The 23991-nt window shown below is 45.5% G+C and overlaps 1 protein-coding gene across 3 annotated transcripts; it reads left to right on the top strand.

Annotated features, from left to right (window-relative positions):
* The first annotated feature begins 1711 nt into the window (after positions 1–1711).
* CCHa2 (neuropeptide CCHamide-2) lies at positions 1712–22687 on the top strand. 3 transcript variants are annotated; one of them, XM_050178049.3, is made up of 5 exons: positions 1712–1848; positions 12942–13001; positions 14228–14266; positions 18960–18995; positions 22329–22687. In XM_050178049.3, exons 1-5 carry the CDS (start codon positions 1770–1772, stop codon positions 22514–22516), a joined length of 402 nt encoding a protein of 133 aa, XP_050034006.1. In that variant the 5' UTR covers positions 1712–1769; the 3' UTR covers positions 22517–22687. The 3 variants fall into 3 exon arrangements, with proteins under 3 accessions (XP_050034006.1, XP_050034005.1, XP_050034007.1); XM_050178048.3 differs by having other exon boundaries at positions 14228–14272; XM_050178050.3 differs by lacking the exon at positions 14228–14266 and having other exon boundaries at positions 1714–1848.
* The last annotated feature ends 1304 nt before the right edge of the window (positions 22688–23991 follow it).

Genomic DNA, 23991 nt, shown 5'->3' with positions numbered 1-23991 from the left:
CAAAGAATTTGTCAAACTTCACCATAGGCTCAGTATTTGGTTCCTCTGAATGCAATGTAATCGTTTTAATAGCCATCGCGATGTTTTGTTTCACACGAAATATCACTACGTGGTTATTAACTGTGTGAACGGATTTCTTTCCTTGTATTACTACTTTGCACATAGTAAGCAGGAGTTTAAATAGAGCGTGATTGAGCTCATCAGAAATGCCTCGCTGAGGCATTCGCGATCCATAAGTTTCTGATTGTACTTTTGTCGGGGAATAGTGTAACTTTGTTAAATTGCCTCATTTATTTAGGAACAATAAGTATTTTCATGAACTGGACACCCGCGGTACAACGCACATTGTTTCAAAACGGCAAAGCATTCTATTTTTTTGAAACGCTTGAATTCACAATAGGAAGATCACATAGACGCACAATAAGAAATGCCGAATCATAGCAACGATGAACGGCACCAAAGGTACAAAGACACAACGCTGTGCTTCTGGGGTATCATTGGCATTGCGGCCTAAGCTGTACACGAGTCCGGTATATCTTAGTTTCGCACAATAAGCCAGAGTAAAGCGCTATCCCCGTGCGAACACTACCACAATTTCTCATTTCTTCCATTGAATATTTGTATTCTCGCTTTCCAGCTCTGTCCTATGACGCTCAGAAAAGCAGGCAGCAAATTGGAAAGGACGTCCTGGAGAGAAAATAAATGCCGCTATTCAGCTTTTTGACTTTGTTACGTGCAGTCTGATATTCGGATTGGTTGATGTTGGTGATATTGAAAATGGAAGCAGCGAAATTTTCTTACACAAGGGCATTTTCATAAAGAACCTGTATTTTGTTTGTCTTACGTAGCCTGGATTATGATCCACCGTCTATGATACTGTTTAGTACAGGCGCTGCATATAAATAGACATGCGCCGCACTCGGGAAATTTTTTCACTGAACTGCGGTAACTACTCACGCTGGCACAAATGGCACACATCCATTTTTATTCCTTCCCCGCGGCGCAGGTAAATAAACACAGTAGCAGGACACAACGGCAGTATTCATTATATTGCCATCTTCGGAGATCGGACACAACGACAACAACAGTACACACATATGTGCATCTAATCTAATTAACGAACGAGGGTCAGCAAGGTTGCACGCCCACACACGGATTTATCGAACGCGAGAGCGCAAACCTTCTGTTTGCATTCTCATGGCTTCCCCTGTTTGTTTTTTCTTGACTGGAGGAAGGCTTCTTTTTAGTGCCATATGAAGTGTCCATCAAGACGGTGGCCCTCCTCCGCTCCGGCATAGCCCCGTGCCGCTGATTCCCAATTCATTATTATAATACGCTGCAGCTCAGCAAGCATGTACCGCGGTGAGGCCACGGAGCCGTTGGGAGAGCCGCAAGGAATGGAGGTTGAGTGTTTGCTCTGATCTAAATAAAACTGCACCCCTTCATCATGTTACGACGGCGGTTTTCGGCACCACTGGCGAGCCACTTGGCGTGATCCTATACGTCCTGTTGACTCGCGCTTGCGCTGCGATGTCCACGTCCATCTTCGCCATGAGAGAGGCGCGCTTGGCTGGTCTTGCGGGCGTTCGCTCCGCTGGCCACCGATGCTGCGTTCAAAGTACCTGCGTGCAATAACGGTAATGGACAGGCCAGTGGGCCCCCCCTGATGGAGCGACGAGGGGGGGTTTGCGACTGCTTAAAAGGGTCTGCCGTAAGCCGACTGGAGGACATCCGTCGGTCGCCCGCGCCGAGCGCCTAGTTCCTTGAGCATGTGTCTCCAGTCCTCCCTGTCCGTCTGGTTGCTGTGCTTGGCTGTGCTAGTGGCCGGCGCCTATTCTGCAGCGTTTGGTGAGTCAACTGGGGTTGGCGTGAAGCTAGGCTGCATTTCGTGGTCTGTGTTTGTCGGGTACCGTTCTTTTGATAAGTCTCCGGTCCGCGTGGATGACCTGGACAGGTGCACAGACGACAATTGGGAAAATATTACTCGTTGTCGGTGGAAATTATGAAGTTGTCAGTGATGATGTTGAACATTATGATATGGTTCGTTTACTGCGTTCACAAGGGCAGCTGCACTGTGTTGAACTTCGCTCAATGCGCGTTCAATCTGATAACTCTTGGCTGCGAGTTCCCTAACCTCCTGCACACGATCCTCGGCTCTTGCCACTAGTATAGATTCGTTTCTTCTATGCTATACATTCTGAAACGGCACGTATAGATCAGGCTTGTTTAGCCTGGCGGTCTTGGATAAACATTCATCAGTTTTGGTCTATTTTAGGGAAGCAATATTGGCATCGTCCGGTCTGGAACAGCCGGTAAATGGATGAGTATGGTAGAACAGGGTGAAAGGCGATATCTCGTACTGTCATTAGCAAGCTTCTGTACAGTATAGATATTACAAACGCGCGTGTAACTTCTATAATATGAGGATAAGGTTTTCCTTTTATAATTATGCCACTGGCAATACGGAGGCGCTCATTCGGTGAAGTGTTCGGCCCTTATAGCGTCGTGCACGTTATCGTCCATGCCCATTCCAGAAAGGTGAAGCCGCCAAGCGTGCAGGTTGTTTCTGTATATTGCGAATCTTGTGTATGTGACTCAACCCTTCATCATTCACATCTCAACACATTATTCGTATCACGTCAAAGAGCGTATCGTTACAGTGAACCACTTTCTGGTGATAACAAGTCGGTGACCTGTTGGTACCTTCGTTCTCAGAGTCGCTGAAGACAGAGTTCTGTTTGCAAAAGCTTCACTCTTTTTTCCTGCAGCGTTCGAGAGACACAGTTACGTTTTGACTTCACATTTTGTTTTAAAGCATTCAAGTATAGGGCTGTGTGCATGCAGACCTTTCGAAAAGGAGGTTGCTGAAGCTGGCTCTTAAATAGCAAACCCTTATCTTGACGTCCTGAAAACACCTGTATGTTTTACAAATTACACAGTCCATGGTGGTGCCTTTCGCAGTCGTCATCAATGACGCGGTGGCTGAAAACACATTAAACAAAAACACGGTATGCACCCTGCTTCGATGATGACCGGCAATGTTGTTTTTGTAGCCCAATGCTGCAGGCTTTATAGGTATTTGTGACAGTGGTTACTGTATGGAAACGCCACATCAATCCACGCTGGGTTTCGTGGAACTGTGCCTAGACGCTTCGCCAAACACGCGCACAGAAAAAAGGCTGAAACGATACGAAGGCCAGTGAAGCACTTCTTATGAGTTGTGAATGCGAAAACATTCATGTCCAATTGAACGCCGCTGAGCAGTCCTTCGAGTTTTGAGCAGCGAGTAATGTTCGCGTTGATGCTCGTTCCGTCCACCCTGTATTGGGAGAGTTGACGGCGGTGAATTTCGCTGCCTGTCTCGTCACCCTTTCCCGTACTGCGTTCTTCCGCTCCCTTACTTCGTCTGCGGTGCACTGGCATGGACGGCCACGTTCCGATCCCGCCGAAGTTGCGGCCGTCGACGATGTACGTACATGCTTCAGACTCCCTAGCGGTACGTGCTTCCAGAGCCATCAAGCGCTAGCCACGTGAGGAGCGCGCCGTGCGCGCTGGTTAGGTGGTGTCGCTGTTCATGGGAAATTAGGTGCCGTTTTTTTTCACTCAATCGGCCATTTGATGCTTTCGCATCGAAAGAAAGAAAGCTCCTAGATGTTTCACGTAGACAAGGTAATTACTGCAACATATCTAGTCGCAAGCACTCGCAGACGTCGTAAGCTTACGTTAAACCAAAGTGAATGCATGCGGCTTCAGATTCCGTGGCGCGCGTCTTATGCGGCGCGTGCCAACTTCTGCGTATCGGTGTGTCGTTAGAGGAGTTTAGCATACCGTTACCCCTGTGCCATTACTGATGCCGCAAACTGCCGAGTGCCCATGCTCGGGCTTGGCAACATTTGCGAAGTCTGGGGGAAGTAGTAAAGGTAGATAGTCAGCGCCGTGCTGAAATGCTCTAGCACTGCGATTAAATTTTGTCACGTCGGTCAGCAGAAAACCGATCGGGTTCCCAAAAACTGAAACCCGCCTAGTGTGGAGACGCTGGATGCCTTCTCGAGTGGAGAAAGAATTGGGTCATCCCGGACAGACCGTGCGAGCACATTGACACTTCAGAGAGGAGTCAGTGAAGCCATACGCCCACCAGACGGTGTCGAAACACGCGCATCCGGCAGCGAGTGACTCGATAAGATTGCCCTCGCACACTCAGGGATAGCCAGCTCGACACAGTGAAGCATTGCGCTATTTTTCCCCACCCCTCTTCGCATGGCGGACTCTGAATATGATGGTCACCGAGAGTGGCAGCTTTGTTATCTGCAGCTGCCAGTGGATGAACTCGCTGGGTTACCTGAAGTTGAGCGCACAAGAAAACGTGGTCGCGTGCCCTCATCGCATGGTGTGTCTAGTGCCCATGTTTATACACTGTTTCGTCCCTTGAGCATTAGGCCGCTTTCGGGGTAGCCGGAGTCAGATATTCATTATAACAAATATTCGAACTACAGGTATATGGCACCAATAAAGATTGATGCCTCCGGCATCTCATCTCTAATTAAGAAACTAAAGGGCTCTACCTCAGCCGGCATTGATGATATAAATAATAAAGTTTCAGAGCATACATCCACATATACAGCCCCCATCCTATCACGCACTTTTGAGCAGGCCTTATCCACAGGGGAACTACCATGTGACTGGAAAATCGGGAAAATCATTCCCACCTCTAAGTCTGGCGATAAAAGCAAGATAAATACTTACCGACCCATATCATTAATAAGCATTCCATGTAAATTACTAGAGCATGTCATCGCGTCTAATATTTTGCAACACTTAGAAGCTAACAATCTCTTCTATCCAAAGCAACGCGGTTTTAGGAAAGGACTTTCCTTTGAGACTCAACTAATCGAATTCACTAACGAGGTATTCACATACATAGACAATGGTTTCCAGATTGATAGTATCTTTACTGACTTTGCCAAAGCCTTTGATCGCGTTCCCCACTTTAGATTGACAGCCAAACTATCATCATTACATTTGACAGGCTTACAATATCATGGATAAGGAACTTCCTCACATTCCGCAAACAGTTTACGTTTGCTGACGATCATTCATGGTTCTTGGCCGATGTGTCATCTGGTGTACCTCAAGGCAGCGTGCTGGGTCCGCTATTGCTTCTCCTCTAAATAAATGATTTCCCATCCAACATAAATAACATCAGCAATCAGATTATTTGCTGACGATTGTGTAGTTTATTGCCAAATTAAGACACCTGACGACCACATCGCTCTTCAAAAAGATCTAGATAAAATTACAAACTGGTGCACGCTATGGCGAATGTCACTAAATACAGAAAAATGCAAATTAATGACCCTCAGCTGAAAGAAAAAAAACTTTCTTTACACTTACTCGCTTAATAATGCTGTCACTGCAACCCCCTTGTACAAATATCTCGGTATCCACATTGCAACAAACCTACCAGGAAGGCGCATGTAAAACATATTACAGCAAAAGCATCTAGCACACTTGGTTACCTAAAACGAAACCCACGTGAAGCCCCTTCAGCCACTGGTGAAATAGCATACAGAACTTTTGTTCGTCCTCAGCTCGAATTCGCTTCCGCCATCTGGTCGCCACATCTGGAATATTGAATAAATTCTCTCGAATCTGTTCAAACCGTGCCGCACGTTTCATCGCGAAAGATTACAGTAGACATTCTAGCGTTACTGCTATAATGAAATCACTATCACTCCCATCTCTTGAATCTAGATGGACGATAGGTCTACTTTGCTTACCGCACAAGATCACCCAGAGTCAAAACGCAACTACATTGCCCCTTTCCCGCCCATTTCGCACATCTCGCCGCTTATATAACGCACACAGTCCCACACGTGTGTTTGGCCACACAAATGCATTTAACAAATCTGCATTACCTCTAGCAATAGCAGCTTGGAACGATCTTCCAAGCCACATTGTTGAAATTAATGATCTGAAATCATTTAGAGAAACATTTAAAAAAATATTCCCTAGTCATGCGCACACGTTGTTTCCTTTGTACCATGGGACTTAAATGTCGCCATTCTGGCTTCTTGCAAGCAGTTTATAGATATATGCATGCGTTTTGGAGTTCTTTGCCAGGAGTTCGATGAGCTATGCGCGTTTCTGATCGTCCAGAGTGTTCTTGTTGTTCTTCGTTTGCTTGATGTTAGACGGCATCTTTCTTTCTTTTTCACTTGTTTGATTTGCTGTTAGCTATGTTCTCCTGTTTTCGCTACATGTTGTTTCTCTTACCCCCCTCACGCGATACTCCAGTTGGAGCCTGTGAGGTATGTGTATAAATAAATAAATAAATAAATAAATAAATAAATAAATAAATAACGGACAGGAAGGTGGTTTCGACGCATGGCCTGCGCACAGTTTTCAGGGTGTAGGCCTCATCGCGCGCGCATGTGAACTCATGTGGTTCCGCAGTGGTGTTTCGTGTGAGTCAGCCTACTAACATTTGGAGCACGTTAGCCTACGAAACAAATGGCCTTCGTACAAGGTATTGAAGAAAGCGGAAGAAAGAGCTCGAGTCGCTACAAAATTGCCCAACCAAATAGGCACCATTGCAAATGTGACGTAGCATTTCATGGCCGCTTTCACGACACAGCATAATGCAGCCTGTTTAGCAATGCCTTCGCTTTAGCATTACGCAACAATGTGTAGGAGTGCTGACTTTACGAGCCAAGAGGCCCGCTGATGACTACTACTTTGTCGTCAGCGCAGAGTTCTACGACATTTGGGAAACATAAACCACCGCCCATTTACAAACTCGGCGCAACTAGCCAGTGATATCAATGGCTAGCAGGCTAGATGATCATGTTAGTTAACCACAAAGTGGCATGACTACACTGGCTATGCTGCATTGCACTGGCAATGAACCTTTAGAACCCACGCTGGCTGTTTTGCAGGGCACATTGCCCAAGATGCGGGGGCTCGCGCATTGCCGAAATGCTGATAAAAGCGTAATTCTTGCTTCGGTGTATATCTTCCCATGATAAACACGAGCACTGCTGTGCATCACGTGTCCCGCAATTGCCCTTCTAACGGGAAGAGTAACGGTAAATGAAGTGTTCGCCAATTCGGCGAGTGCGACGTCAGCCTTCTCGAGTGTCATGAGAAAAATCCTCGTGGAATTTGGCGTAGGCGAGTGGGAACAAACCGCGTGTGGCTTGTTGACCAAGACGACCGCTTTTGCTTTCTCATGGCATGAGGCAAAAGCTATCCAAACTCTGTCCAGGTCTGCGGAAATGTGGTTTCACGCTCTCCAGGCAGACTGCATGCAGACTCGGTACAGCTGAGTCGCATTCTCGAGAGCACTCAACAGTGCGTGGAGCAGTATGTTTGTTCTATTGAGCACTGGTGAAGAAAGCCGCACACACATGGTGGCCAATATTTACAAGAGAGAGTGGAATTTCTGGCATTATCTACGCTTCCGCTACGGCTCCGCAAGTCGACAAGGGAACGTGGAGATGCTAGCGAGCTGGTGACCGTCACCCACAGCACTTCACGGGCTCATACGGGGTGCAAGCCAGGTGAATTCGGCGAACGAATTACGCACACACTTCCCGCCTCATTATCTCGCGTACTTATTACGGAGAAGAAAGAAAAAAGAAAAAGAAAAATGTCGGCGGAAGCGTAGTTGGCTCAATTTTTCGCCGTAACTCAAAGCGATCCATTAGGGCAAGCGCGTGGTTTCTCGGGGGTTCCAGGGGACGATAACGCCGGCGACTCTTTTATCTGGCCGTGGTACTTACAGTTGCGCAGATTAGCAGAAATCGCCGCGTTGGAAACCGTGGTGACAACGACATCGCGCGCGAACCGTGACATTAGCGGGGAATAACGCTGCCGCGCAGACCGATATTACAATATCTGAGCTGCAGTTCGCCGAAGGTGCTCATGAATTGATTATCTTGATAAGGCGCTACAGAGGACACGTGTCTATTGTGAAATGTTCACATCATAGTGCGAAAAAAAAGGGGGGGTCACTACGTGTTATCACGATTATGCGTTGGGGCCCTTGCGTTCAACGTCTTACCCGTGCGTTTCTCTTGCGCAGGCTGCTGACGAACGTAAAGGCTGATTCACACTAGGCCGAGCCGACACCGATTTCGGTCGGCTGACTGTTGGCGACAGCGTTTTTTTTTTTTTTTACATTCGTGTTGGCGCCTCTGTCACACTGTACCAACGCCCAGCCCTCCACCGACTGTCAGCAGATTGTCGGCGTCGGTAGAGTGTAACAGAGGCGCCGACACGAAGGAAGAAACGCTGTCACCTACAGTTGGCAGACGGAAATCGGTGCCGCGTCGGCCTTAGTCAGCCTTAAGGAACGCGGCTGAAGTTCAACAGTACAGAGCGTATTATAACATCTAAATCTAGATAAGAATTGAAGACACTGGGCAGGGAGTCGAAAGTAATGAAGTTCTTGCTCTATTATGCAACAGTACCGTACTTAAAAAAGCGTGAGAAGCAGCACCGCCTAGACTAGTTAGTTTTTTACTGCGTTCTGCGCAATTGTTTGTGCAACATTAAGTGATTTGATTGAGACAAAATAAAATGAAATGGGACTTCCTCATTTTGCGCTGTTATTTGTCATCTGTGCGACCGACGAACGAAGGATCTGTTTGTAAGTTTATCTGATTGAAGGTGCGTTTAGATTAGAGTAGCTCCAAGCTGAAAGAGTCGGTTGAATTTGGTCCGGTCAGGAAACGTCTTCTACGCAAGAAGAGTGCCGAGCACCGGCCTAAGGGGTCAAATTCACAATGCTTCGCATACTATGCGTGTGTGTTTGTGGATTATGTTATGTTGATTGTTCTGTTGTGACTATACGTGATAATGCATTTAAACGATGGGTGCGCTATCCGCTTACTAGAGACCGTATTATTAGGCCACAGTATCATTCGTATGTCTGAAACTTTCTTCTACAGAACTCCGGAGTCATTTAACTTGTATATTGTATGTATCATGTATTCCTTACGTCACAGTGTTACTGTGAAAACGTTGCTTGACAAGTTCTGGTGCTCGTGTGAAAAGGTTGTCTGATACGTAATCTTGAACGCTATACATTGTAGGCTAGACCCATTCAAGAGCTAAGGAGTCGCCGGCGCCTCAAATTTTGCCTCGACGTCTCCTTATATCATATCAATAAAAAATAAGTGCTGCTTGCGATTCGCCGGCTGCCATCGCTAATATGCTCAAGATCGCGGTCGGCTAGTACCTGCTCTTAAAAGGAATTATAGCATGAGAAGGCTTTGTGAATAGGGGCCAGCGTTTATCAGAAAGCGCTGCATTAAGCGGAATTCTTTTGCGTCATGCGTCGTGCTGGCACTTAGTCGCGTTAGGCCTGTTAATATAGTTGTACACTTGCAAGTCAATGCGGTGTCCCAGCGTTGTAAAGCGCTTAGAAAACCTGCTTCAATGTCCGGAAAAAAAATGTTTTGCCGCTACAGCTTTTTGTCCCCTAGCCCAATGCAGGGTAGCCAACCGGCCTCGAACTGGCTAACCAGCCTGCCATTTTGTTATCTATTTCTCCGTCTCTCTCTGCTGTTAGCGAACGTGGCTGATAAAACTTTGTAAACTCTGCTTTTATAGGCGAAATATATATCTAAGCCCTCGCACGCAAGGAAGCGTATCTGAAAGCGTAGAATACACAGGCTTCAAATGCCACGCTCTATATCAGACGACAACGCTATCATAAATGCCCGGTTTAATCGGTGTCTGGGGATTACTTCTTTTTCGCCATATTATTCCTTAGTTCTTTTTTTAGCACGGTGACGTCTGCCACTTTTTTTAAAAGCTACGCGTCACACGACGGCAACACCAGTGATTCAGACGTCGCGAATATTCAGCGTTGCATGGAATATAGTAGATTAGCCGAACATCGCGCTGCGCCTTCGTTACGTACAACCCAGCGTGTTTGGCGAGGCCAACCCTAAAACAGCATACATATACCTGGGGCCGAATTCTCAAAGATTTTTCGTTCGTAAGTGATATCTGCCACTCGCAGGCCGCCTTCGCTGACAATATGTTGGCTGTAATTTTTTTATGAACAATTATATCGTGAGATGCATTTGTGAATGTGGGCCGGGTGATAATAACATGTTTCCCTGATGGCTGGAAGCTTATTGTGGATGTGAAGATGCATAACTGAGCATGGATGCCCCCATACAAACTTCTAGTGCGCCGCGTGAAAAGGATACAACGTTCCTTTTTTTTTTACGTAATCAGACTCTTGACTGTCGCATTTGCGCACCGAGCCTGTACCATTCCTATATATTCTCATATATGTGTTATGAGGCCGTTGTGAAATAAACAGTTGAGATTAGCGCCTGTCCGTTGCATTTCTATTGTGGTGCGCGCGCGTGTGTGTTTCACGCTTCCTTGCTGAGTAAAGTTACTTGAGCGTAAAGCTTGGTTCACTTGGGCTGGTTGGTACGTGACTTCCTGAGCAAAAATATACTGTGCGAAGCTGGCGCACGGAGGGCGTGAAACACACACCGAAGTGCTGCGTTGTCTCTGTTTGTAGTCCCACGCTTTGTGCCAAGTATTGGCCGCCTTTAATTTGCAATATGTCCAACGTTAGCTGTCGGCTGGAACCCATCCTCGGACATGACATCACTGTTTCTGGGTTGGCGCTTATTGTCCCAGAATGTCAATAATGTCGCGCATTCCCGCACGAGGTACGGGAATGCATGCTCGGGCGCACCTTCTTCGTGCATCGAAAACATATGACTCGCTGAGCCACTTGCGCACGGTCGGGGTCGCTGCGCTCCTACCGACGGATAATTCCATGAACCGACGACGTCGTTAGTTATCACGCAGCCTACTCTGGCTTTAGTCATAAGAACTTATGTACCGTGAGAAAGCACTTTGGGCAGGGGGTCATCGGTATCATGGGTTGCAGCCAGGAAGCCCTTCAGCAACGTTTTTTCTTTATTTTCTCTCTCTCTCTTTTTTGAGGCACAGCCCTTTCCTCCACTGGCCCTTCTGTAGAACGCGTGGTATGGTGAGTCCATAACTACGTACGCTTATTGGTTTGATGATAAAAAAGAAAGGAAACTGCTGTATCTGGCAGTGCCTAACGTCACCGGAACCAGAACATCGATTCTTACGCTTCATAAAGAAGCGCTCCAAGTCACACTTCTTCAGGATTTCTCGATAAATTCCTTGTGGCCTCACCACACTTATCGTTAGGGAATAGGCAAAAAAGCGTTCGATATTGCTCAAGCTTCTTGCTGAATTTTACATTACCACCGTTGCCATTACCACTACCACTATTACGCTTACCACATTACATTACTACTACTACGCTTTCAGCAAAATATAGAAAAGAAAAGAGAGGGAGTCTCTCTTTTCTTTTGTATATTTTGCTGAAAGCGTTGTAGTCACTTGCGCTGGGCGCACGTAGGGCCCGAAGCAGTAATATTCTCTCTCGTACAATAAATATACAATTTTGTCTAATGTGTACGTGATGTTACAATCACGAGTGCTTTTTTTTTATTTGGTTCACTTCCTGACGCAAATTTGGTGCAACTGCTAACAGATGTGAATGGAATGAAATTGAGAATAAAACGAGGCAGATATTAAATTGCGCTGAGGGCCTGAATGGTTTGAGTTTTTGCGTCTAAACAATTGATCAATCATTAGCACAATCATTAGCCGTGCTTTACGCACTCAGACCAATCATACAACTCACGAGTCACGAACACAAGGGAGTTCATTAAATGTGCGCTTAACCTAGTAAGCTCTGGGTTACCGCTATCGACATTGAAATCAAACTTCTTCGTTTGTCAATCGACGTGGTATTACTGACGTCAGCAATAAAAGCATACTACTGGCGTTTCATATTTCACGCAAAAAGTGCTGGATATTTAAAAAAAAAAAACTTATATTTACCAGCCACCTTCAAAACACGCTGCCAAAGCGGCTCACTGTGTTGCATATAAAATGCAGTCAGCATTGGAACATTCGTGAAATTGTCGTCTCGGCATATTTAGTCATGTTGCATTTACATTTTGTTTCTTCTTTAGGCGACATATTTACAAGTTACAAATACCTGGCATTGCTTACATTATATGGTGACGCGAGCTCCCCAACTCCGCGGCGGCCACGCGACAAGAACACAAGAATACTGCGACAAGAACCAAGCAAGGTTCGCTCTGTCTCCGTCGAAGCCGGGTCAGCTCTGACCACTGGGCGATATTGCAAGCGCGCTCACCATACCAACGCCTCCCCCCCCCCCCCCCCCCCCCGCTCTAACCATAAGCAATACAGATTTCGCAGCAGCCGGCTAGAGGCGTCCCACAATTGCCATCTTAAGGCCCGCAGTATAGTTATTGTAACAAATCAAACTTTTCCCTGCGAAGAACCGGGCAGGTAGCAGTTGTCGTAAGGCTCGGCATTGATAAGTCTTAGGAAACCTGCACCTGAGTGAATGAAGCTTTATTTCCGATCGAACAATAGAGGAGGGCGAGGGAGAAAGCCGCAAGGAGATGGCTTGAGAACCCTCAACGCCCTGCTTACAACGTATGACAGCGAGACGTCGTTCGTCGTGGCGCAGCCTACTCTGGCCTTAGTCATCAGAACTTATGCCCGGCGAGAAATCCCTTTGGCCATGGGGCCATCGGCCTCAGGGGTTGCAGCCATTCGTTCCCTCCCCATTCATAACTTCCTAAAAATGGTGAGCGATTGCATTTAGACAGCCGGATTTAGCTTTCTGATTTAGAGGTAATGAAGAGCCTGCAACGATCGTGGAACCGAGGCGTGCTTTATCTGCCCCATAGTTGGACACGGGAAACACGCAATAGCTGTAGCCACGCGCTTGTTCGCTTGCGCCGATGGTACGCAGCACGTCTTGTTTCCTTTTTTTTTTTCTTTCGTCACCGCAAACAGCAACGTGACTCGTCGGCCTCTCGCAGGTGATTCACTCGAAGAAGGAGTGCGGGACAAGAAAATCATCACACTTTTACGGCGGAATAGTAAGTATGGACTGTCGATGCTGGGGCGACGCTAAAACGACTGCACAAGCTAGCCTAAATCGACATTTCGGTTGCAGGACTCGACCTCAAAAAGTTAGACGCGAACTTGAGATTCACAAATGATCGTTGCCTATTCGAAATATATTGAGTGTTGCATAAGTGGGACCACTGGGTGTACGTAACTTCTCCAGCAAAACCGCTGGCTGATTTATCCTAACATTCTCAGACTTATTAGTTTGCAGTGGGTGGATCTTAATACCACGTCGCGATAATTACTTGCCTGTTTCGATAACAGTGAAACTGCAGTGCGCCTCGTCTTCGAGGAGGCCATGCAAACACATGTCCAGTTCTGTGCAACTTAACGGTGGCGCCGTCTATCACCGCTACGGTGAAAAACGCATTCAACTCTAGTGGTGGCAGGTATCGTCACTCTTCTGCTGCAGCAAAGTCGATTTCTTTTTTTTTTTGCGGTGTCGCCGCAGATGACGAGCACCTCAACTTCAGTGTGAGAGAAACAGACGAGTAATGCTCGCAACCGTGGTATTACGCGTAACCCACTGCAAGCCAATACGACTGTGCAAAATGTGAGGATAAATCAGCCAGCAGGTTTGCTGAAAGAGTTACGAACACCTGGCGCTCCAATTTTCGCAACACTCATTAGAATAGGCACAGACTAACGAGGCGTACCTGCCTGGCGTAATGTTAGGAAGCCAACCACATTATATGATGAATAGCTTAACAAACCGGGAATAATGATATTCCAGCTGAGATCAAAAGGAAGAAGGGACTTGTCATGCAGGGCGTAGAGCAGATACAAGGTGGTCTGTTGAAGTAGGGTTCGTGGTTCCCAAAGAAGGCAAACGGCACTCAAGAAAGCATAATGCTCAGGCAGATTGATGATAAGAAAATTTGCCAGCTTACGATAGAGCAGGGTTGGCATAACACAGGGGACGGCTGAGAGAAGCCCTGATCCTCCAATGAACCTAAAATAAGGGCTGATCATGAGGCGTGTAGCAGGAAGCCGGCACGAAATTCGAGCCATGCTTAAAAGAGCACAAAATGATGCGAGATGAATGTATGGCGACGAATTGAATCGCAGAGTTCAGCAGAGTTGACGTTGTCTAATTCCCTTCAAGTATGCGCCGGTGTACATGGTTCAGCGAGTTTTTTTAAAGCGTCCCTCTGGCGGTCTAAGCACTGCTCGTGTCTCTACCCTGTTCCTCCAGCCAAAGGCCATGATTCGTCAGCGGCGCAGGCTTCGACCGGTGAGTGTAAGGGACTCTCAAACATTTCATCCACGTCTGCACCCTGTGTGTCTTGCACCGGCCTTGTGCGTGTGCCCTTGTTACTCACCTCCTTGGCGTGGCGTAGCCCCAACCCGGTTTCTCCTCCAGTTGAGCCCTCTGCACTCCTTCTTTGTACACCCACTGCACAGTTGGTACGAGCCGTACTCTGTCGTCTCTGAACCTTCCCCCTCTCCCCACGTATGTGCACCTGAGCATAAGCAGTCAGAGGTCGACAAAGAACCCTTGGTACTGCAAGAGGTACACTGGCGGGTCAAGCACCACTCCGGACATCTTTTAGTAATCCCTGCTAATAAAAGAAAAAAAACAACGAATAAAATTAATTATATTATGGGGTTTTACGTGCCAAAACCATGATATGATTATGAGGCACGCCGTAGGGGAGAACTCTGAAAATTTGAACCGCCTGGGGTTCTTTAAGTGCACCTAAATCTAAGTACACGGGTGTTTTCGCATTTCGCTCCCATGGAAACGTGGTCGCCGTGGCCGGGACTCGATTCCGCGACCTCGTGCTTAGCAGCCCAAGACCAGAAACAACGAATAATGATTAACTCAGTTCTGAGATAGGATTTTACGTAGAAATACTCAAGCACGATGAATTTCCTGCCCCTTGACCACCTATAGGTGTATCTTTTGGTGTTGCCGTTTTTGGAAGGCGCATGCACATTCACGCATGAGTCCCTGAAATCGGCACAAGGCACGTGGAATGCAAGCACCTGTCCCGCCGTTGGCGCCCATGTGAATGTTGTGTATTTTCTCTCGGTGTAGTAAACGTCACATGGCGTGAAGCGTCCTGTTAGGTCTCGCGAGATAAAAAAAGTACTATTCTGTGCCTATTGTTCAAGTAATTTAATTGATTTGGTGATTACTCTTTTGCGGCATTTACACATGCGTTCTTTACCTGTAGCCACCCGTTGAACTGTTCGCTGTTGCTACTAAGAAAACTCAGATGCAGGTCTGTAACATGTCTCGTGTTCAATACTCTTTCGAGTTTTCTTTTCCCCGCTTTTTTGCACATTGTTCACATGCAAAGGTATTTTGAAAGCGGTGCTATGTCTCACCTTAGGAGTCACAAGCGTATAACGAAAGGGACACGTGACAGGATGTCTATTGGTCGTCCCGTGGCGAGGGCTTGAAAGTTGACGAGGCCATTCTATAGACCTTATCAGTTTATTGAATGACGGAAAGTATAAGCAAACATCTAAACTGATGGAGTTATGAAACGCGAGGAGGTTAGTGCCAATGCAAGGATGAAGTGGCAAAGTCGCCTCAAAGAGGAGATGTGTATCTGAACAGGTGAATCGCCTCGTTTTATCTATCCTCTCCCTCCTTGCCATAAACCTCGTCGCCTGGCTCCAGTGCTATCGTGGCACGAACAACGCCACTTCAAAGTGCGCTGGGGGGTCATGAGCGGCGAGCAGCTACCCTCCCTAAAAAGATTAATTCGATTCTTAGCCATGAACCATCTCGGCTGCGACGTGAGCCTGCTCGCGCTGTGTGGGCAACGGTAAGGAAGTGCTTCCCATGTATGCAAAGCGATAGAGGTCAGGTTAAATTGTTCTCCTGATCACTTTTTATTTGAACTTTGATGTTCGTTACATCGGATCGTCAGTTCTAGCGTGGATCGGGCAGCTGCAAATAAGAGGGCGGGGAGAACGCAAGCACGAGATATAATATATTTGGACTTACACTAATGATTGTCCTATAAGTTTTCAATATAAGTTTCGACAAACTTACAAAAAAACTGGTGCACACCATTTTCGATCCTTATTTTTCAAAAATTTCGCGTACTTTCTTGAGTGCTTATTGGAGAAGAAATTTGCGATTTCTGCTTCGGCGAGTTTGAAAATGAGCATTGCTAACTAAATACATCATACGTACAGAAAACATGAAGCTTAGGCGATGCTTGCATAGTAAAAAAAGATTATTTGCTCTGATTGACCATTTCTTACTTAACCATGACAAGCAGAAACCAACATTTTTACTTAGTTTTCAACGTGCTTATTGTAAATTTATGTTCGTAATGCTCTAACTCAAATATAGCATAGACTTTTGACAATCTGGCACAATGTATTGTTGTTTATACTCTATGGCACTTATGAATTGCTTGATCCGGACTAGAATTGTCAGTTTCTTTTATTTTTATTTTATTTTTCCGTGCGATATTTTTCTTAGAGGTTACTGATGATGAGGTAAATGTTCTGGAAATCCGGAAATAAGATATGGAAGTAACTTCGGCATGACAGTTTTGGTTTTAACCGAGAACAGCGATGCCGAACGCGGTCTGACAGAATTGTATCGAGAGATTATGAGTGGCAGTGATTGCCAGAGATAAGACATTTATTTGTTTTCGGCTACATGCTGCAAACAAGCTAGCGTTCGTGTTTAGGAAACTACTGTAGGCATCTGCGCCTTCTGTTGGTGCAAACTGTTCTTGCGGTGAGTTTTGGCACTAGAACACAGCTGTTCTGCAGATGCGGTAGCTAGCTCGGTGGTGCAACACAAATTTCCGGTTTCGGTTCCGATGTTGGTAACCCTTTCCTTTTTTGGACAATGTCGCTGGTCGGGACCAAGAACACTTGATGATCATAAAAAGAACTTGCTAAAAATTGACGTTCTTTCATGTTTTATTTGTTCCTGAGTGTCTTTCGCATTTTTAAAGTTATGTTCATAGAATACCTCCTGTCTGGGTGCGTCAGCGGTAGGAATGTGAAGAGGGGAAACAATCCCCGATTTCCTAACATGATACCGTATCTCAAGGTTGGGCTTTGCCTAGAAAAGTGGCTTTGACGCACACAAAACGTTCACTAACAAACTATGTAAACAAGGTTAGGTTAGGTTAGGTTAGGTTAGGTTAGGTTAGGTTAGGTTATGTCTCTAGAAGTATCTCTATGTCTCTAGAAGTATCGACAAATACTAGAGGGGAAGTGGCGGTGGCGCAGCTGGCGGGGCTAGCCTGGCGTGATGCATGGGCCGAGCTGAGCATAGATGATTAGCATGGATGTTTTATGAAACGTTAATCAACTCGGTGTCCCGGAAGCAGGCAGTCAACTGGCGTAGAACTCACGTAGGGCATCGAAGCCTTGAAACTAACATTTCGTGTGGATTTGACACTTCTGTACATACATATGTACAGAGGAGGGATTCATAGTTAGCGACTTTACCAGGAGCCTCAATAAAAGCTCCATAAGAAAAAAATAGGTGAAGTAGCATTCCACCAAGCACGCAGGCAAAGTAGCAGAAAAATGAATTCCTAGTAACATGAAAATGTATATATGCGCAAAAGATGAATTAATCAGAATGACAACGTGCCAATAAAATAGGGGTATGAAGTTATGAATTGAATAAGTATTCTTTCTGATAGTTTTTGTCAAAGTTGCATTTGTCAATGACGTCAAATATTCTTCTCTTTTTGTCAGTGATGGCAAATATAATTGTCAAGCACACATTCGAACTGACACAAACTCGGCCATGTGGTCAATGAGTCTGCATTGTGCTAAATGGTCGGCTTAAATATTTTCGACTGCGAAATGTGGAACTAGCTTCGGTCTTCGCTATTATTATTGCATATTTTTAGGACCAGTCATTTCTGAGCATTGTGTAATCATTTTAACCTTCGCTGTGCACCAGCTTGTCGAAGTCATCAAAGTCACATATTCTCTGGATTTCGAATATGGGGGTATCTATGAGCTATGCTCTCCGCTGTGAAGTAATCAGGCCAATTCACTTTTTTTTTTTTTTTGCTGGTACGAATCATTGTGATTCGTTGGCTAATAATATGTTTGCTATCGCAACTGGTCCACGTCTATTCTTAATTAATGGTCCCCATGATCTGCATTCTCAGTAGAGGCTGTGGTAGAGAATATATCTTTAGGGACTGAGCTTGCTGGACAACGGCCAACAACTTCTACGAACGAAGCGCGTGTGGAATTAGCAAACGCATCAGCCTAAATGCTCTTTAGTGCAGCAAGATGCTATTGCGAACCTTGGTTCGCAGAAACGGTGTAGCCATTAAAAGAGGGAAAACGTTTTAACTTTGCAGTGGCATCTGGCGCATATATTTAAACACTTAATTTCATACCCAGTACTCTGCGAAGTGGTAAGTATTTGCGCACCATTACCGAGCTTCTACTCATTTCAGCATTATATATTATTTAGCGAAGCGAAGAACGGAGCTTGTTGGTGTGCATTCATGATTGCATTGCGCTTATAGCATGATACTGTCGGAAGCGCTTGAAGAACGAACGTGAAAGAACGAGAAATGGACTTACGTAGATCAAGTGCGTCCATTTCTTGTTTTTATCTATGCACTTTCGTTAGTGTAATACTAAGGGCAATGAAATCATGAACCGTAATTTATTGGCTGAAAAACTCTAAGCATTGCATTGAAAGAATAAAATAAAATAAAAATGACAAACTTAGGCGCGTCCGCACATCGCCGCGTCCTATTCAGATTCACTTGAGTGCGCGGTCGTGTCGAGGAAAGTCGTTGCGCTTCAACGGTTAAGTCCTTCGTGTACCGCGTCTCGAAATGCACGGCGTCGTGACGCAAATCTGTATCGTTCGACGGCGGCAGCAAGACGCCGAACATCATTCCGGGCGTGCCGAAGTGAATTCTAACGAGATTATTTGCACCTTGCTCTTCTCTCCACAGACAGCTGCAAGTTGTACGGCCACTCGTGCCTTGGAGGTAAGCACTGCGCTCGTGGATCTGCATTTTTTCCCCCTCCGATATCGATAAATAACGCTTTCAAGGGCAAAGCCAGGAGTATGTGCGCGTGTAGTGTCGGCCGCGTCGAGAGCCACTTGCAGATCGGGCGCCTGCTCTGCAAGACGCGGCGTCTGCAACTTATCACGGTGATTTATACAGACCGAGAGTATTTATCATCGTCATTATCGTCTTTTATTCGAAAAAAGAGTGATCGTACCTAAGTGTATGCAAGCATTTTGGCTCGTATTTACAAGGGCGTCTTGCATAACTGATCGTGAGAAAGAAATTGAGGCTGGACATATCATTAGCGAAGCCATCTGGCAAATGGCAAATAGTACTTACGAACGGAAAACTCTTTTAATTAGGCGTTGGATCCTAGCCAGCAGCCCCAGTTGTAGAATTAATCCACTACGGACACTCTGAAAATACAAAAACAAAATACAAATATGCTTTAAAGTGGGTAACTAGGATACTAGATGTGGGGAAAAAAAGGAAACTAAAATTAAACAACACGGACAATAATCGCAAAATATATTTTTAATGGAACGTGGAAGTCAAGGTTATATTCAACATGAATAAACATTCTTCAAAGTGGTATATACCCAGTACAAGAAAACTATTTTCCCGTGTAGATTTTCACCTAGTGTACGCTGTAAATTACCATGTTGTATACCTCATTTGCTATGCCCCGATGGAATCAAGTATGAATTATTTATAGCGTATGACTATTTTTAAATCCTATGCAGAGCCCAATGAGTCTGCATTCGAAATGTGTTTTGAAACACATTTGTTGCATCTTCAGAAACGTGCAAAGCATACAGTGCAGTGCAAGTGCAGGACGGATTGTTAATTTCGAATTTTTTCGTCGAGTTGCCTCAAGTTTGCAGATGTTGAATTTTATTCGAGAACTCCTTACATGGGTGCCAGATAAAAGAAAAACTGTTTTGCGTTTAGCATAGGTGGAAAAAACGTATCCTAAATATCCCATTGACTTGAAAAAATGTACACATAAAACATATTATTATAACTTGCAACGCAGGTACAGTGAGAACTGTTCTAAAATGTTTGCGGCACGTTCTGAATATCATTATTTTTATCAGTACTTTTGCTATAGCTGCGCCATCTTGACGTGTACATTTGTGCGCACAGCACCTGAAGCAATTTTTTTTAGCGAGAAGTTTTCAAATAACATGTCGCAGGTAGCATCATTCAACTTCTTGAGATGAAGTACTCGAAGAGGAAGACTATTATTGCACGTGAAATCAAAATGCATGATTAAATAATAGCAAGATGTCCAGAATCGCACTTTAAGCTAAACATTTTAGGGCAGATATGGAAGTTGGCACATTCGATCCGATAATTCTTAAAACAAACAGTTATCTAAAACTAGTTCTGAGGCTGGCGCCAGCTTCAAGGTATTTGTTCCGATGTGTAAAGCGAAATAAATTGGTACTTCTCCTAAATTTGTCTTAAGCTACTTCAAGATGGGCCACTCTGTCACAAAAGGCAGCATTATGTTCTCTACCCAAATAGGGCAAAGCGGTTGTCTGTATGAACGAGCGTATACTGAATGGGCATGGGGCCATTTGCCATTGAAAAGCTAGTTAGGAGAATATCATTTCTCGGTCAAAGTGGATTTTCAATGGCAGATGTAGCCAATGTGCAAGGAGGGCATACATGCCTAGCATGGCAAAAATGTCGGAGTGAACAAATAAATGATTGCCTCCTGAATTACCAGTCCGCATTACTATACCGAAATTAGCGCATTTAACTTCAAGAGCTTTCGAACAACTTTCGAACAATCCTGCTCATTCGATTCTAGTCGCTTATTGCTGTCTGCGCACAGTGAATGGTCTCGGTGGTAGTGACGGTGATTTGGGAAATGAATAGAGCGGTAAGTGAAGTTACAGTTGGCACCTGCTTTAACATAAAATATTGCTTCATTAGCGCGTCACTGTCACCAGAGATCACGTCCTCAAAAGATCGGAACCGACCACGCCATAAAGCGAGAAAAAGTTAAGTAAAAATAAGTAAGGAGAGAGAGAGAGAGAGAGAGAATTAGTTATTACGCGTTATACAGTGAGCTACATTATTAAAGGACAGCTTAAAGTGTAGGAACCACATAATTAACCTATCACACGCCTTATGCGTAAACTGAAAGCCCTGATGAAAACCCTACATGAAAGCCCTACATGAAAGCAAGTAGAAGGAAAGGAAACATTGGCAGGAACATAGATGCAGCACGGATTGATTATCTGGCTTGAGCACAAGATCAACAAAAGCGCACGCTCCTGGCGCTCGCGGTGAACGCAGCATGCACAAAACATTTGACGCTGAAAAAAGAAGAAAACAGTTAGAGCGAAGCCTATCCGCTTTGAAAAAATTAAAACCAATGACGATTCCGGAACTTAAAGCAACGTGCTGAAATCAGTGCACAAAGGCGTACCCACTTGTGGTGACATGTAGCGCAGCATCGAGGGTCGTCGTACGCATTTGTTATTTATTATGCCTAAAGCTTAAAGTAATGTGTCACACAGAGGTTGCATGGTATGACCAAACATCTTCAGACAGACACTAAACTTAACATGTATACTTAATTTAGGTAGGTTTCTGATTTAGGGGCTAAATTCTCAAAGCTTCTTTTTGCGTTTGTAAGTGCCTTTTCCCATTCGTTGGCTGATTTCGCTAATATTTTGATTCGTTATTTACTCTTACGAAGAATTCAAAAAAAATTGTGAGTGCAAGGCCAGATGTTGGTTGAAAGGTGAGACAGTTGAGACGCTGTAATGCAGTCATTTAGGCTTGGCATGACATCGTGAGGCTTATACGCGTGAAAAGACAAGGGCGAAAGGAAGACGTGACAACACAGGCGCCTGTGTGTGTCACGTCTTCCGTTCATCCTTGTCTTTTCACGCGCTCTATGCCTCACAGTTGGCACATGCCGCGGCCAGTCTCTCTCTTTTTCTTTCCCTTTCTAGCGAAAACATTAAATTACTTTTGCTGCTGCCACCATTACTTAAACACATCTGCACTACTTACTGCAACTGTAGCGCTACTACTACTGCTGCTGCTACTATTCAATGAACTGTAGAGTAGCAGGCCAGAGCAAGCTATCGCTCAGGCCAACCTCTCAGCCTTTCTGTAAATTAGTTTCACTACAGCTACTACTGCTATATGTTACCGCTGCGCTATTACTGTTTCAACTGCTACTTAAACTACTACCACGCTACTTTGCTAGTACTACTACTAGTACTACAAACTACTTCTACGAGATGTGGACACGTGCGCGCGCATTTTTTGACATCTGCGCAGGCCACGGGAAGCGCTCGGACGACGGCAGCGCCCCTGGCGGCGCCGTCTCCCCCTACGTGATGCAGATGCTGCGCAAAACGGCCGATGACGAAGCGCTGCCCCCGTTCCCGCCCCAAGCCAGGTTCGACAGGGTGGCCCTACTGGAGAAGGCGCTCGTTCAGTTGCTGCGGAACAGGATGATGGTCTGAGCAGGCACAGCTCGGCCCTCTTGCGGTCACACCGCGCCGCTGCTGACACCACGACGCTGCCCGCACAAAAGCTGGAGGAGTTGACGGAGACGACGAACGAAAGCGGATGTCTTTTTGCACAAATATTAAAAATAATAAAAAATAAGACAACCACGGACAACCATTGAGAAACATTGTATTTCATCGAGTCTTTTTGTTCTTGAGCTTGTCTTATGGACACTTGGACAGAAACGATAATGCACAGTACGAGGACTTACAAACTTGACATTGCGAGATCATTCCTTACGAACCGCGGTACGACTGCGCGCTTTCGAAAGTATGTTGCAGGAGGAAGTGGAGGAGATTTATTTTTGGAAAACAAGAGACGTCAGCCTGGGTTCATGCCAGTAGCAATTTGAAGAGAGCGCGAAGCCTTCTAGAGAGAGGCCAGCGCAATCATAAAAATAATTATACAACAGGCTGCAGGTATAGGACGAGACGAAGATACCTATATTGACTTATCAGAAGTTAGTGCTCGCACTAGTCGCCAAAGAAAATGAATTCACTGTTCTAGATACCGTCGTCTATTAAAATGAAAACTCACAAACACAGAAATGTCATTTATTGCACTTGCCAGATTCAAAGCATTAATTTACGTGCTTTTATTCAGGCCACTCAGTTTTATGGCGGCGGTTCGCGAATACATCTGCCATCTCAAAACTGACCTTTCCCCTAACTTGCTCGAAGACTTTCCAGAGTGCTCCCGTTCAAAGAGCGTTCCGAAGTATTAGGGGCGTTATCAGCTGCATCACGTGAGCACTTGTTCTTGTGGCTCTTCGGCAGTGTCCAAACTATTTTTATCAGACTGCGAAGGCATAATTAATAGCTCCATGGTATCAGCTCCGCATGCTTTCACATCATCGTCAACACTGGCGCAGTTTATGGCTGTGATCCAATACTCCCCGTAGACGGCTGAGTAGACAGCTCGACCGAGAACGGCCATTTTAAACCTTGTTCTTATACCGACGAAGCCGGCAAAAGAGACAGTTCCGTGACGCCAGCGCGGAAGTAAAAATCAATGCAGGCTACTTTGCCATTCAAACAGCATGGCGGCTGAGTAAAATGCTTGGATACCCGACCGGAAGGTCATCTGCGCTGAAGAAAATGCAGTCGCGCTTTTATGTGCGCCTAATGTTAGCTACGTTGTGCTTTTCGTTGATTCGCACACGAAAAGAGGTAGAAAATTGTGGCATGGTGCTTTTCTTAGCTTTTCGTTGTCGACGTGAGGGGGGGTTTCAAGTCGCAAAGACGACTTTCAGGTGCGTTCCCTTACGTGGGCTCGAAGCTGTCTTTCTATAGCGTGCGGTCAACGTAGACTGCCTCCAATGCTCTCCGGAATTGGAACGTACCCTTTGCCAACAGAGAGAGAGAAAGAGTAAACTTCATTGAAGCAATGTTTTGCAACAAGAAGGCCCCTTATTCCAAGGTTCTTGTGG

The sequence above is a fragment of the Dermacentor andersoni genome, chromosome 5, assembly GCF_023375885.2.
Source record: "Dermacentor andersoni chromosome 5, qqDerAnde1_hic_scaffold, whole genome shotgun sequence".
Lineage (NCBI taxonomy): Eukaryota > Metazoa > Arthropoda > Arachnida > Ixodida > Ixodidae > Dermacentor > Dermacentor andersoni.
This window is presented reverse-complemented; position numbering and strand designations above follow the sequence as displayed.